The sequence below is a fragment of the Halichondria panicea genome, chromosome 3 (genome assembly GCF_963675165.1).
Source record: "Halichondria panicea chromosome 3, odHalPani1.1, whole genome shotgun sequence".
Classification (NCBI taxonomy): Eukaryota; Metazoa; Porifera; class Demospongiae; order Suberitida; family Halichondriidae; genus Halichondria; species Halichondria panicea.
In genome coordinates, this window is record NC_087379.1 from 2295286 (window position 1) to 2310236 (window position 14951).

General features: G+C 42.9%; 2 protein-coding genes across 2 annotated transcripts; one reads left to right on the forward strand and one right to left on the reverse strand.

Annotated features, from left to right (window-relative positions):
• Positions 1-68: 68 nt before the first annotated feature.
• LOC135334402 (uncharacterized) lies at positions 69-2691 on the forward strand. Its single transcript, XM_064529560.1, has 3 exons — positions 69-332; positions 746-1121; positions 1934-2691. Exons 1-3 carry the CDS (start codon positions 105-107, stop codon positions 2563-2565), a joined length of 1236 nt encoding a protein of 411 aa, XP_064385630.1. The 5' UTR covers positions 69-104; the 3' UTR covers positions 2566-2691.
• A 19-nt stretch (positions 2692-2710) lies between these two features.
• LOC135334381 (AP-3 complex subunit delta-1-like) lies at positions 2711-14924 on the reverse strand. Its single transcript, XM_064529534.1, has 28 exons — positions 14747-14924; positions 14380-14475; positions 13838-13918; positions 13421-13663; positions 13050-13125; positions 12757-12896; positions 12342-12494; positions 11459-11577; positions 10968-11113; positions 10629-10707; positions 10167-10536; positions 9646-9884; positions 9079-9268; positions 8670-8838; positions 8165-8423; positions 7558-7645; positions 7414-7449; positions 7137-7305; positions 6558-6709; positions 5966-6091; positions 5806-5853; positions 5690-5751; positions 5539-5614; positions 5170-5310; positions 4264-4349; positions 3921-3978; positions 3484-3636; positions 2711-2894 (listed from the first exon to the last, which is right to left on the reverse strand). Exons 1-28 carry the CDS (start codon positions 14804-14806, stop codon positions 2808-2810), a joined length of 3702 nt encoding a protein of 1233 aa, XP_064385604.1. The 5' UTR covers positions 14807-14924; the 3' UTR covers positions 2711-2807.
• Between the last annotated feature and the right edge of the window lie 27 nt (positions 14925-14951).

A 14951-nucleotide genomic window follows, 5' to 3' on the forward strand; every position in this document is an offset into this window, starting at 1 on the left:
TCTAAAGTAATTAATATTAGGGGAAGGTCCAGGGAAATCCCCAGGGGGCGTTCCATTGCGTATATACCTCTAGCTGGTATAGGATACCCCTAGTAAAGCGTATAATGGCTAACAAAGCTGCATTACAGTGGAACAAGCAAAGAGCTACTTTGCATGCAAACCATGGACTCCAAATAACCCTATCAACAAGTTGCTCAGTTGCAACAAGAGCAACTGAAGATGCTGGACAGAAGGTGGATGGTCATGGTGTAGTGTTCACTAATCCGGTACCAGAGGGTGGCATGCTGAGAGTTGCAGTGCTAGAACATAATGAACTTTTCAAAGGAGGGCCGGTAAGATTTCACTAGAATGGAAGTTAATTTATTTAATATCAGTGTCTATAGATCATCGAGCTACCGTGCATGTACGTACGTATATATAACTTATTTCGAGGATTGACCTCAACCTTGAAAATTGGCTTACTTCCTCAAAAGACCTCTATTGTAGGGGTGTGACCTCTATCCCATCGACTTCTATCCTCGAAAAGAAAATCTGTAGTTTGAGCAATCTGCAAAACTTTATAGTGCCTTCGTATTTACGGTATATATAGAACGCGCCTGATAGATATAATTTTGCAGGAACAATTAACGTTGCTCAGTAACTCTCTGAAATGTTGCTGTCGGCTGCATGTGTTGCATTAAAATTATGTGATCCATTAATTTTGTTGAGTCTCTAATAATAATAATTTTATAACGCTATTTTTCAGGGTGTCTTCCTTACCACTGAAAATCCGAAAACCTCGAGCCTCACTAAGGCATGGATGGCCACTACCTTGGATGCACCTGGACAGTCACAGCTCATTGGAGTTTTCAATAATAAAATATTTTATGGAGGCAGGCCACTGGGTGCAAGAAAAAACTTGTCAAAATCTACCGAATCTCTAAAGAGTGGTGACTCTGTTGGTATCAGGCTAGTCCAAGGAAACAAGCTGGAGCTGTACTATAATGACAGGTTGTTCAACACATTTTCACTGGAGAATGGATACCCACAGAAGACGCCAATGTGGGGAGTGGTGGATGTGTACGGAAGCTGCGTCAAAGTGAAAGCTGATGTTTGGACTCAGTTTCATGCACCAAGCACAGGTAGATGTATAGTCTAGTATATAGCTGCTAGCAGTAAGTTAATTCATCAGGCTTTTTTGCTGTGATCCACACTGACAGGTCATAATACAATCTATGTAGCCACTAAAACTCAGTTATTGCTCTTGAGTTGCTGTATACGTGCATGCTAGACAGCTCAGTCAGTCATACATCACTACATGTATACATGCACTGCACTCATGTCATCACCAGCCGAGGGTTTGCACTTTAGTGCTCTAGTTTATCTTTTAATTTAACAAATGAATGTACTGCTTATAATTATGCGTTTTAGTATCATAATTACGAAACTTTAGTGCAGTTTTGCCTCATGGCTGCATGGCTATAAGTCGTGCTTTGTATAATACCATATAGCGGGTAATTTTTGTGGGGTAAAATATTCGTTATTTTCCTGGGCAAGCTGACCTCTACGAAATTTTAACGTAGGCGTGGCTTACCGGAACGTAGTGCAGCCACGAGACTAAACAACATTTTTACTCACGAATACCACCGTTTTCGAGTTGAACAAATTTTTTACCCCACAAAAATTACCCGCTATACGGTACACTATACAGTTTACACAACAACAAAAGGTTTTTGAATTATCTATCAAACTGATATCACAATGGTTTTCACATGAGTATAAGACTTAGGGTATAAGAGCTATAAATACCATTCACAGTAGAGTATTAATTTGTAAACCGTTATTCTAATATAGTTTACTATTCCTGACGACATGTCTGTACATATAATTATGTACACACATGCACGTATACACACATGCAAATGCACACATGCACACACACACACACACACAGACACTCCACAGCGTCTGAAGAAAGGTGCTTCCCTGAACAGTTCTCCAACACAGCAAATTAAACAGCTACAAAAGCAGCTTGACAACGAACGAGCAACTTTTGCGGTCGAGAAAGTGAGGCTTATGAAAGAGCTGAGTGAATCTGCTATAGTACAAGAGCGACAAGAGCACCAGATCCTTTTACAAGAAGTTGAGACTGATCTTAAGAGCAAAACACAATTGCTTGAAAAGCAACTTGAGCAAGAACGCGAAAAGACACAGTTGCAGGAAAAGCAACTTGAGCAAGAACGCGAAAAGACACAGTTGCAGCTAGAGGCAATGGAGGCTAAACTTAGTCATACTAAACGGGAGGTGGATGAGCTAAGAAGACAACTATCAGAAGCTGCAGAGAGATCGAGAGACGTCAAAAAAGAACATACACACAATCACAAGCTGCAAGAACTTGAAACTGAAAATGCACGCCTCAAGAAGGACCTACAAGAGCTTCAAGAAAGCAACATACTAATGAGAAATCCGAGTGTATTAAGAATGGCAGCACGTCGACCCAGCAATAGGAGATCAGAAGCCATCCAGCCTGAGCTCAGGAGAATTTCAGGACAAGACATATGGCTACGAGCTCAAGGCACACAGTAAATTTTTTTCTGTGAAGTAGATCTATAGAGTCGCAGTAAATGTACTTTTTTCACCAGTCAACATTTATATAGACATACTTTTTGTACATGATTAATTTACTAAAGCACTTGGTTTAATATACCCATGGCCACTTGGTTGTCAAGTACACTTGTAACAAATCTTTATGAGACATTGTCTCAAAATCTAATCCACAAAAGAAAACAAAACTACATGTATGTACTACAGAGTTAGTCAGTTGAGTTCTAGACAATGGCCTTGATCTCATCCAGGAGGTTGGACACCAGTTGGGGGTCGCTGCCCTTGGCGTTGATACTTATACCAGTCTCTCCCTGTGTGTGTGTGTGGGGGGGGGAAGGGAGGGTAAATAGTTAAGATTTTGTACACTTTTCTCTGCACAAATTGTGCCTAAATTGTATACTAGAGTATGCTTTAGTATACATACTATAATTATGAAGCTTATGTTCATATAACATAAAAGTGAACTATTACTTTACTACAACTAGGTTGCTACGTGTACATGTACATGTATGACACAAATGTCTATTTGGGTTGAGTTCGGCCCAGGAAGTTATGTGGTCAATAATGTTTATTTATGCTTTATGTGGTGGACGAGTAAGCCAGGTGCTTCTATATGGGAGATGCTAACTTTTAGCTGGTTGGAGCTAATCAGCTCTACAGCATTTAAATAGAAGCGCTATTTAACAAGGAAACCAATGGTATATAAAACTTTACACTTCAGTGAAGTATGACAAAGTTATGACAACTTTATTTATGACAACTTTATGAAGGTCGAACTCAACACAAATGACTTTAACAGTGTGCAAGAGTCCAGTCAGCGCTATATATATACCACATGTCACTGTACTTAATCACATGCATGTCACGTGTACCAGCTACCAAGTGTCAGTGTGTACTTACCTGAGCCTTGAGCAGTATGCAGATGTGGTGGTTGGCAATAGAGGAGCCGTACAAAGAGGCACTCTCATCAATCTTCTCCACTACCATAAGATGGAGGGTCCCTGCAATGGCCGTCAGGGCACTGCTGAAGTCAGGAGTCTGGGAGAACTTGACCTGTGTCAAGTGTGTGTATATGTGTGGTGAGGGGGTATGTGATTGTGTCTACAAAATGAAACCCCTTTTACCGTGCAGTGCTAATTAAGAATCTCCACAAAACTTCTTCTAGACCTCAATTGCTAACATTTTAACCAAAGCATCTGAAATATCTAGTGGTAAACCTCAAAATGCACAACACAGTCAACTGTCTCCAACCTGTCTCTATGACCTCGTTAGGTACATTGTACCAACTTACGCTAATAAGAACGCAAAGCAAAGTGTGTGTGTGTGTGTGTGCTCACCTTAATGGCCTGGGTGTCACAGAGACTGCCCCCTCCCAACCAGTTGGCCAACTGTTGCCTGAGAGATTTCAAAGTAATGATAATGATATTCATGCTAGAATCACCAGCAATGCTACTGTGCTGTACAACACATCCGGTAGCAATTGTAGTACACACCTGTAGTGAAACCTAGCCCTACAAGTGTCACCCTTTATAATAATTATACTGCCAGGTTTATGGGTCCCAAGCCTCCGTGTTTGGACCGGTGTTAGCAGGCCACCTATTTATATATAGCCGCTACTGGTATGCCCAAGGGCTCTACCCTACAGACAGGTTTCACTGTTTACTGAGTGTGAGGACTCACTGGGAACAAGGCACTGGGCAGATGAATGCTGAGCAGGGGAGCATGATCTTGAAGTCCAGCTTCTCTCCAGTCGTACCAGTCTCAGACTACAGGGGGGAGGGGGTGATACAATATGTACACTGATAGTGTGATCGAAACACTGTACACCACACCAGAGGAGGTACGACAACATCACGTGCATGCGTGGACAATGGAATGTCAATTAACATGCAGCAAAGATGCATGCTGATGATGGGAGGGGCCGTATCTTTAAACCACACCCACACAACTTTTTGCTGCTATTGATTGACATTCCATTATCTACGCACGTGATGTTGTCGTACCTCCTCTGGTACATGTACCACACACTCAGTATACTATATAACAATGCCTATGATCTTAGGAAGTTGGAATACACTACTTAGAGCTAAAAATAAATGAGAGCATAAAATATGTGTTTTGGTCAATTTTAAAGCTGCAAAAACCTTATGCGATTTACTTGTTAAATGCCGCAATTTCAATGGGATTGTAAATAAAGCCAACTAGAGCACTGAAGTGCTAACTCTCGACTGTTTACTTCAATCAATAAATAGTAGTATGTATGAAGCACGGAAGCTTACTAAGTAGCAAGGCTGACTAAGGAGAAGTAACACGAAATTTCATTGTTCCTGATACAGGATCACTTCAGCTGTAAATACGTACCTCGAAAAGGACGCATGTACAGTGTAGCTACATGTACCAACGTGCAAGTTCAAGCTTCTTACTCAATACTGTATGAAGTCTAAAAGAAAGGCAATATGCATATGCATGTACAGGTACCCACAATTGAGTTACGAAATAGTAGCTACGTATACCTACCGTATCCAGTACAAATGCATACAATACAGTTTCATACTTTGAACCATGTGTACTGACTACCGCTCATACCTTGACCATGTAGGTGGTGGTTCCCCTGAGTTTCTGAGGCATGAGGAAGCTCTGCACATAGAAGGTGAACTGACACTCGTTGGCTGCCCCGGGAGGTAGCTGGAAGGGTAGCTTCACACTGTCATGGCTGCCAGTACCCATCTGAAAAGGGGAGAAGACAAACAAACAATACTTCAAAGAGATTCATATTAAACATATTTTTGTTAGGACAACGGACTCCATTTATCAGTAGGTGTAAAGGACGGTTTAACAATTCCGATCCCCATCACATGTACATGTGTACATCATGACCAAAGGCCACGTAAAGCTTTGACACCTGTCTAAGATACACGCATAGCATCATACATGCAGGCTGCATGTGTCACTCACTGGTCTCTCTAGTTTGGTGTTGAGAGAGTCCAACACGTTGAAGTCCAAGGAGACCAGCTGGTGGTCTGTTAGGTTGCTGCAGGATAGGGGGGGGTTATAGCGGAATGTACATAGGAAAAGTATGGTGTTCAATCGTTGTGTAACAACTCACTGGAAGATTACAGCCACGGTCACCTGACCATTGTAGAGCATGTTGGGCCTAGTCTCGTATGTCTGTAAGAGTGGGAGGGGTGAACAGTGTGTCATACTATGCTGGTAATAACCCACCATTTTTATGTTCTGGTCTTCAGTAAGGAGCTTGAATGAGGAGACAGGCTGAATAGGAAATGGAGGTTTATTGAGCAATAAAAGCACTAAAAACACACATGTAGACACGTATTACACAACAATGAATCAGAATAATTTGTAGAATGAGTGATCTCTCTACCTCTTTAGGAGCCTCTATATCTAGTCCCATGAGCTCTGAGCCGGTTGCCACGGCAGCAGTGACAGGTTGCTCTTCCTCTCCTTCTTTGTTCCTCCTCTTCTTTCCTTTACTATCCTTTTTGGTCTTCTGTAGTGGCACCAAAAAAGAATTAACTTTGTCACTATTTTGCACCAACGTGGACACAAGGGTTCAGCTACATTGTACAGTGCATATACATGTACCTTCAGGGGGGCCGAGGGGGGTAATTTGTCCCCCCTAGGATCAGGCTTAATAGGCATTTGTACTGCTATAATTTGAGCTAAAATTGCACCAGAATCAATCTAAGGCCCTCAAATATCCAATTTTTCCGGGGGAGCATGCCCCTAGACCCTCCTATAGTTTGACGTGCACTGAAGTATACGCTGCGGGGGGTTTTCCCCCCTGACCCCAAATCCTGGATGCAGCCCTGTGTATAACCTGTAAAATAGACTCATTGACAAGTCAAATAAATTAGTGCATAAAACTAGCACCCCAGAGTCTGAGACATAGGTACAGGTACAGGTGTACATATAAGGTTGGTTATTAGAGACAATGTACATGTATATACTATTACCTTCTCTCCTTTCTTCCTTCTTTTCTTTCCTGCCTCCTCTGTCGTGTCCTCAGCAGCAGCTGGGGGTGGTGGTGGCTGTTTGGGTGTGTCTGATTTGGCATCAGAGGACTTATCAGGACCTGAGAGCCAGAAGTCTAGGTCGTTCAACTCTCCTGTGAGGGTGGGATAGAGAGGAGTGATGAGTACATGCACCACATGACATTGGTACACCCATTTGACACAATATTGTGCATGCAGTTAAAACTTAAAATCTCATAGTTTTTCTTTTCTAAGTTGGATAGAACACTTCCTTTAGCCAATCAAATTGCAGTATTTATGGCAAACATGATCTAAAGTCATGTAGAATCATTCGCGAAGAATTCAGTTGTTCTACATACTTGGAATTGGTAATGAAAACCCATGCACCATAACTTGACAAAACACAGTCATGAGTGTGATTATAGAGTGACTAAGACTTACATACTATAGGGTCACTCCGTACAGGTCATACACACAAGCAGCCCCACATACACCAACACAGTCCTTCTCTCGAATATCACTCTTCCTACAGTCTTAGTATTGCCATGCACACACACTAACCTTCCTCCTTGCTCTCTCCCACTGGCTCTGGTTGGTCCACAGTGGTGTCCACAGCTGGTGGCTCCTCCTCTACCTCTCCCACGTCTATCAGAGAGGCCTTCTTGCCGCCCTTCTTCTTCTTTCCTCTTTTCCTGCCTTCATCACCCTCAATCTCATCTTCAGCCATTTCCTGTATAATGAGATTGTCCTCTCTGAGCAATATGTATACTAGCAGGTGTGAGACTTAAAATTCACAGGAAGTAAGATATTACATTGAATCTATGGAATTATCATTCACCTTCTTCTTTCTTCTCTTCTTCTCCTTCTTTGAAGGCTATAAAAAATGATAATGGAGATTGAATTTAGTGATTTTATGTACATGTACGTATTTATATGTAAGCACCCTACAAAAATGTAACAAGCAATTCAATTCAGCACCCACCTCCTCCAGTTTGCCCTCCTCTGTTGTGTCCATTGGTGCCACTACTCTATGGGAGCGCACAGGAAGCATTTCATCATCTCTCAGTGGACTGTGGAGTGGGTGGAGAACAAGTACATTCAGCATTGACTATAATTCATTGTACATTTGCATGTACGATAAATAGTAGCACACAGTCACTCAGGCCTTCATTTTGCAATGAGAGGGCAATATTACAGCTTGAGAAATGAGTGAGCTGTGAGAGGGGAGGGGGAGCCGGCTATCTGTGTGCCATTGTACACAAATATCTATACATTCTTAGGCACTATTTGAAGCAGCTTGAACGACGGCCTCTCTCACCTAATGGAACATTGCTTTTAATCGCCTGCTGATCGAACACACAAAATGACAGCTTTAAGAAATATTTACGTATGGAACAGAAAGAGTAGACGAAGGTCAATCAGCTTGTAGAATAGCTATATGCAAATGCTATGTATACATTGAGTGTTTTTCATTACAACGCAATTTGTCAATTCCCAGGGGGTGATGTGTGACCCTCCCCTAAATTAACCCTGACACCTGGCCACCATAAAAAGCCTGAATAAAGAGGTACAACAAACAGCTCACTCACGCATCAAGGTTCTGATCCAAGGCATTGAACCGCTCGTCTTTTACGACTGCCGCCACCGCTCCTTTCTTCTTCTTCTTCTTTCTGTCCTCATCAGAAAGATCCACCCCCTCTGGGAGTTCTTCCACCGCAGTGTCTACTGTCGGCCGGGGGGCAATCACCTCTTCATCTGAGCTATCCTCTTGTTGACCTTTCTTGCCACGTCTCTTCTTTTTCTTTCTTCTGTCCTTCTTTGAGATAGGAGTCTTCAGTGAAGGGTCATCTGCAATTAGCAGAACGCACGTAATTATCACAGAGCCAATTAGCAACAAAATGATGGACCAAAATGTAGTATAACACAGTAAGTAAGTACTGAGTACAGCCATGCACTCCTGGTACAGCAAAGGGATTATTTTTGTAGGATACTTGAGGAATAACTTCTTTTAACATACAGATCTATATCGGAAAGCTTGTATGGAGATTTGAGACTTCTTATTCAGTACCAGTATAGTATTGCATACATACTCACCAATGACCAAGGCTACTCCCAGCTCCAGTTTGCTGACGGGGATGTTGCTGACGTCCATTCTACTGGCCAGTCCAGAAGACTCGTCGGCTCTGGCAGGAGTGGAGGACTTGGACGAGGGCTTCAGATAGTGAGGGTTGCTCATCTGGTCTTGCAGACGCTGCTCTCGACGCTGGGGGGGGGTGGAGTTAGGGAATTGAAGGGTTACATGTACGTACATGTAGGTGCAGGTAGTTTTCAATACTGATAGATTAGTTGTACTGTGTGTACATGTACAGGCCTTAATGGCTAACAGTATTCATTATCTCTGCCTTGTTTTACACCTCCAATGCCAAACGTCTCAGCTACATGTGTGTAGTCATCATCAGTGGAAAAATAAGACTGTTGAATAATACCCACATATTCAACACACCTTCTCCATCTCCAGCTCTTCCTCTTTCTCCTCCTTATTCCTCTTCCGTCTCTTGCCCTTGCTCATGGGACTCTTGTCTCCACCCATTGTCCCCCGTGTGCTGGACGGCTCCAACAAGAAGCCCAGTTCATCCTTGAACTCATTATCACTCTCAGGGGGAGGCTCATAGATCCACTTGTCCAGGTCCAGGCTGCACAGAGGTGGGAGGGGGGGGGGGGGAGAGATACAACTCAACATACTTCATGTACTGTAAGTGCTAAACATTATAACTATCAAAATGACATATGTACATGTACAGGGGGAAAGGGGGATATCCCCCCCCCCTAAAATTTGCATTCAGGTATTAGATGGGGTCCATAGCTGGCAATTTTACATACTAACAGGGTATTGAAATAACAGTTGACCTTCTTTTCTAGTTACTTTTCTTATCTACTTCAAAATCCTGTATGACACCCTGATGTATTATCAGCAAAGCCAATCCCTGAATATGAACAGTACATGTACATGTATCCTCTAGAGGACTAACACTAATAAATACGTGTGCTGGTTAGAATACACATTACTCACCCCTCGGGTATTGGCACTTTCTTCTGAGCGTTTGAGGCGACTGGCTTGAGGTCCCCTGCAAACAGGCTGACCAACTCATCGGCCACGGCTGCTCCCTTGCCCTGCAGCTTGACAATGTACTTCATGAGTTGCAGGATGCAGCATGCTCTCTCCTGGACCTCCAGGTCACCAGACTGGATGAAGATAGGTAGTCTCTCCACCAGCATGGCACCCACCTCCTCTAGAGCCTCGGAGGTACCCTGAGGGGAGAAAGGAATACAAGGTATTAGCAAAGCAAGAGTTTGTAATGCAGAAAAAGCACCCACTTTATTATTATTCACTTCTTAAGGTAGTGACTCAGACGCTAGAGAAAGAATTTTAATTGTACAATGTAATTCTTTTTGCGGCATACATGTACAGTGTAACATGTACTGTAACAGTACATTAATTCGCACATTAAAGAGTACTACTGTAAATACATGAATACATGATGTAAAAGATTTGCGCAACCCGACTAAAGAGGTTCATGATGAGGGACTCACCTCGGCCTCAGCAGTGACCAGGATACTGGAGTACAGCTTGACCAGGTTCTGCACAAACACGGCTTGGATGTGAGCAGGCAATGCCGTCACCTTGGGGTTGAGTAGAGCATCGAGACTGGCTCTAGGGTCACTCAAATGCTCCGAGAATTCTCCCACTATCCAGGCAGCTGCGTACAAGACCTCACAGATCCCCTCACTCTGTGTGCTGCCTACAAAGAGGTGGGTATTCTCTAGAATGGTAGCCATTTGACGGACAGCAAAGGAGCGGACATCTTTGACACGAATAGTCACGTCCAGCATCTGAGCCGCAATCTGTTTGCCATGACGGGTGCCCTCGAATTTTGTCATCTCCACAAGCACAGTGATGTACCTGTGTGGTCATGTGATATTATATGATAGTCATGTGATAATGATTATGGGGGGGTCATTCGACTATGAGCATGTGATGGCTTTATAGCTTACCACTCAAAGTTGGTGATGTACTGGTAGTTGTTGTGTGAACAGATCATGATAATCTTTGACAGCACCTCATCACGATAATCTGCGCAAGTGAGTAAAAACAAACATCTACAATAAGCTATTGTGGTCAGGTGCATGATCTAATTTATCAGTAAACGTATGATTTCAAAACCCAGAGATAAGGGTGGACAGGGTCGGTAGGAATAAAAGGCCAGCAACAAATTATTGTCATCAAACCTGGAATTATAGGTCATACTGAATAGATATCTCATAGCCAGCCCATGCATGCAACCACTGATCATTTTACCAGGTATACCATGGCATGCATACACAACCACTCACTGGCACTCTCAGAGGTGTCCATGTGATTGATGAGCTTCTTGACAATCTCCACAAGGTTCTTCTTGGACACCATTCCAGAGATGAGGTCCAGAGCTCTCAGTCTAATAGAGTCATCGCGATCCTCCAGACACTCAAGGATCAGGTCCCTGTGGTGGGTAAGGATCATGCATTACACAACTAACAATTGGTCGTGCTCAAAAGTAAAAAGTACATGATTTACTGTAGGTAGCACAAATCCTCTCCTCTTTATGTACTGTGGAATTTTGTCAAAATTACTCTTAGACACAGTGCGAAAATTGTTTACAAAGGTCCCTCTTGGGCAGACAAGCAGTGGGTGTCATAAAAATACAATGTAGGTGTTGCTGTTTTTTTTTTACGGAGGGTGGCCTGGATATAGTGTAACCATAACTATAACTGAGACGTTGTAACATAACGTGTACAGTCCTAGCTACTGTACCAGTGTTTCACACAGTCAGTATGAATCGACTTACTTGTGCTGTTGGACTATCTTTGGCTGTGCCTTGAGTATCTTGGCCATGGCCAGGAGGCCCAGATACTTGAGGTTCTGATCACTATCCTCAATGAACAGTCGCAGCTTGGACACACACAGCTGCACAGTGAGGAGCACAGTGTTAAACATGCACACGTTACAGCTAGGATTACAATCTACAATCTATATCGAACTATACACCAGTATACACATGTTGTTCAAAAGAAAATGCTGATTTATTGAATACGTAAGTACCGTATATCTTCTAATTTATCGGACAGCAAAAAATAATTATTTTGGAAATTGTCCGGGTATAATTGGAACAGATTTTTATAGAGCATGCGAAGTGTCCGGAATAATTAGAACAAGCAAGCAGCTGCATGCGAGCTAGCTAAGTTTAATAGAACAAGGTACGACTGAATAGTTGCACTAACTATCTAAAACTAGCTACTCAAAGCTATCTAACTGCAGCACTCCAAGTCTTACTTGCCGTCTATGAATGGTAACTCAACTTTTCAAGGTATTGTCCGGATATTTAGAACAAATGTAATATTAAAGTACTGGAGTGTCCGTTGTATTAGAACAACGAAAATTGCCCAAAAGAGTGTCCGGGGTAATTAAAAGTGTCCGATAAATTAGAAGATATACGGTAATTTATAACTGGAAAGTTAATAAAAAGCGTCTTATTAGCCTAATAATTTGCCGTTGGTAAACACATACATGTACATGCACAGAATTGAAGCGCAGTAAAATTAATGACGCCCACACACTCACTACAGTAAAACACACACTCGGCTCGGATAATAATACTAAACCCTAGCCTCAATCCCAGGCCGCACTGGAGGACTTGTGAAGGAGGCTAACTAAACCCCTGCACTATTGACCTGTATAGAGGCGGTGTGGTTGGGCAGGCCAGTGATAACAGTGGAGATGCACTCATAGAGCAGAGACATGGCTGTAGTGCTATGGATGAGGTTGGTGAGCGGTTCCACTAACTTCTTCCCAAGCCGAGGCTCTAGAGGCATCAGGGCTCCAAACTGACGAGGGGGGGAAGGATGGAGTCAGTGACACACAGAGTTGTACACAATTATTATGGTGTAGTTAAATTCTATATTCACCTTGTTTCTACCAGGAGTGCATGAATATACTACTCAATAATTATACCAAGTCTATTTGTATATATTCTAAAAATGAACCAACTTTGAGGGCCCTTAACATAAATATAGAGCATTCAGTTTCAAAGTGTTCTGTACAAGCTCTTGGTGTTGGTGTGTTCACATTGAGTCAATGTACACCCACCAGCTTGATGATCTTGATGAGCATCCAGTTGTTGGTGGAGCTGGTCATGAGCTTGAAGAAGGTGGGGGCCAGAGAGAGGTAGTTGTGAGGGTTCTTACGGGCCAGCTCACAGATCACACTCACAGCAGCCGATTGGACGCCTGTAATTGTACAGTACGTGTATGTAAAACAGAGGATTCTTCACTAAGGAAACACAATTTAAGTACATTCACTTCATTACTGCGGAAACAACACACTGTAAAGTTCGCACTATGCTAACACAGTGGGTAGGGAGTGCCCCTTGAACTACTCACCAACATCAGGGTCGTCCAGTTTGTCCTTGAGTCGTGGGAAGGCAGGACGGAGGGCATCAGGAAAAGCCAGGAACACCTGAGACAGGGAAGAGGGAGGGAGGTAAATAATGAACAACTTCATCAAGTATGTAACAAGCAGCAACGTAGCTCAGCTAGGGTCGTTAATGGTATAAGCTATTGTACATGGATTGCTCATAAAAGTGCTTGAATATTAATTGTTACCCAAATTGTGGAAGACATTCCCAAGAAACCAGATAGTGATTCAGTCAGTCTGAGGCACTACAAGACTGTTTCAATAATAGGATGTGTAAACACTACTTTAGAGAGAGGATAGAGGCATTTTCTAGTCAACTTGATCTCCACCCACTCACCTTGTACATAACATAGATGGCCTTCTTCTTGAGGAAAGGTCGACTGGAGGACATGAGAGCAAGCACATCGTTAGCCAGGTCCCGAGCCAAGTCAGGCGTGATGAAGCATGCCAGCCCAGTGAGTGCCAATCCAGCATCGTACTGGTTAGAGGCGGAGATGTCCTTACGAATCATGTTAGTGGTGAGCATGACCACATCAAGATCCTTATGGAAGCACTGGGTGGCACCAAGGTAACCTATCCTCTGTGAGTGTGTGTGTGCGTGCGGAGGAGGGGCTTAACTAACCGACGAACAATTTCCAACAAAATCGAGCACGTTGAAATTCGAAGTGGGAATCAAGTCCATAGAAATTGCTCATACTGTACGAACATGTACATGTACACTGTATTAATAATGCATGTGTATTTGGGCACAAACTTTGTAAGTGAACTTTGTGGAGCTCATGACTTCAATCATGTTGAACGCTGCCCAACTGATATCGTAGCCCATCATCTGGAGCTGTAGGGGTTAAAAAATGACTTACACACTGAGACAACGAGAAGGTGACAAGGGAGTTAATGGTACACACATACAAAAACAATAGCCCAGGCAATTGTTCACATTCTCTCCAACACACTCTACAAGTACATCATGTGACACCATTCAACTCCTTATGGGAAGGCTATGTGCACTGCAATGAATAATAACATCAGCCTAGCAACACAGTGTTCTCAAGCCACACCTCAAAGCAGCATTGAACATGTGTGTACAGACAAACTGAAACTGGAAATATAAATTAATTACTGTACTGGAAAATCAAATTATATTTACTGGGAAAGTTACTGTACATGAGATATGTACAATGAAATCCTTTACATGTAGTAACAGACAACTATGAGGAAATATAATTACATGTTGGTCATACACTTACGTACAAAAGTAAGATTCAGACCAGATGTAGAACTAACAACTAAACTTACATAGGTGAGCTTTGAGATGGCGTTGGCTTTGACAGACATGTCTCCCAGCTTTAGCTCCTTCTTGATGTCAGTCATGGCCTGAGCAATGAAGTGGTGCTGTGTGTGTGTGTGTGTGTGTGTGTGTGCGTGCGTATGTTAGTTTGTGATGATGATACATGATTTCAGTTGATTGAGAACTACATGTATACGTTTCCAATTACAATGCTTTAATGCACGAATGCAACGGCGCCGTGGTATATATTCGTGCTCTGCAGCTCTGCATGCACAAGGCAGAACCACAATGTATGCTTCTTAAACCACTGCTCTAACCTACCAAAAGGAGGTGACCCTATATCAACATTGACTTGCACACACTCCTAGAGCTCACCTCAGAGCCTTTGTGGGCTCGAATGCCCCTCACTAGGTCACCCAGACTCTTTTCAAACATCTTTCAAACCTCAGCACACAGGTAATAGAGAGTTCAGTTCCTTCTTCTGTTCCTTGGGGTAGAGAAGAGATCTCGATAACGTCACACACACAGCTAGCTAGCTATAGGCGCTAGGCACATGACAGGTGGGCGGGGCTGATTGCTG

What these genes read in the sequence shown, in the direction of transcription:
- LOC135334381 (XM_064529534.1), bottom strand. Translation starts at nt 14,806, where the DNA reads ATGTTTGAAAAGAGTCTGGGTGACCTAGTGAGGGGCATTCGAGCCCAC. An exon ending in AAGAGCTGGAGATGGAGAAG is followed by an intron (nt 8,839 to 9,078) that starts GTGTGTTGAATA and finishes ACCCCCCCCCAG; the next exon opens with CGTCGAGAGCAGCGTCTGCA. An exon ending in GAAGGAAGAAAGGAGAGAAG is followed by an intron (nt 6,092 to 6,557) that starts GTAATAGTATAT and finishes GTGCCACTACAG; the next exon opens with AAGACCAAAAAGGATAGTAA.
- LOC135334402 (XM_064529560.1), top strand. Translation starts at nt 105, where the DNA reads ATGGCTAACAAAGCTGCATTACAGTGGAACAAGCAAAGAGCTACTTTG. An exon ending in AACTTTTCAAAGGAGGGCCG is followed by an intron (nt 333 to 745) that starts GTAAGATTTCAC and finishes GCTATTTTTCAG; the next exon opens with GGTGTCTTCCTTACCACTGA. An exon ending in GTTTCATGCACCAAGCACAG is followed by an intron (nt 1,122 to 1,933) that starts GTAGATGTATAG and finishes ACACACACACAG; the next exon opens with ACACTCCACAGCGTCTGAAG.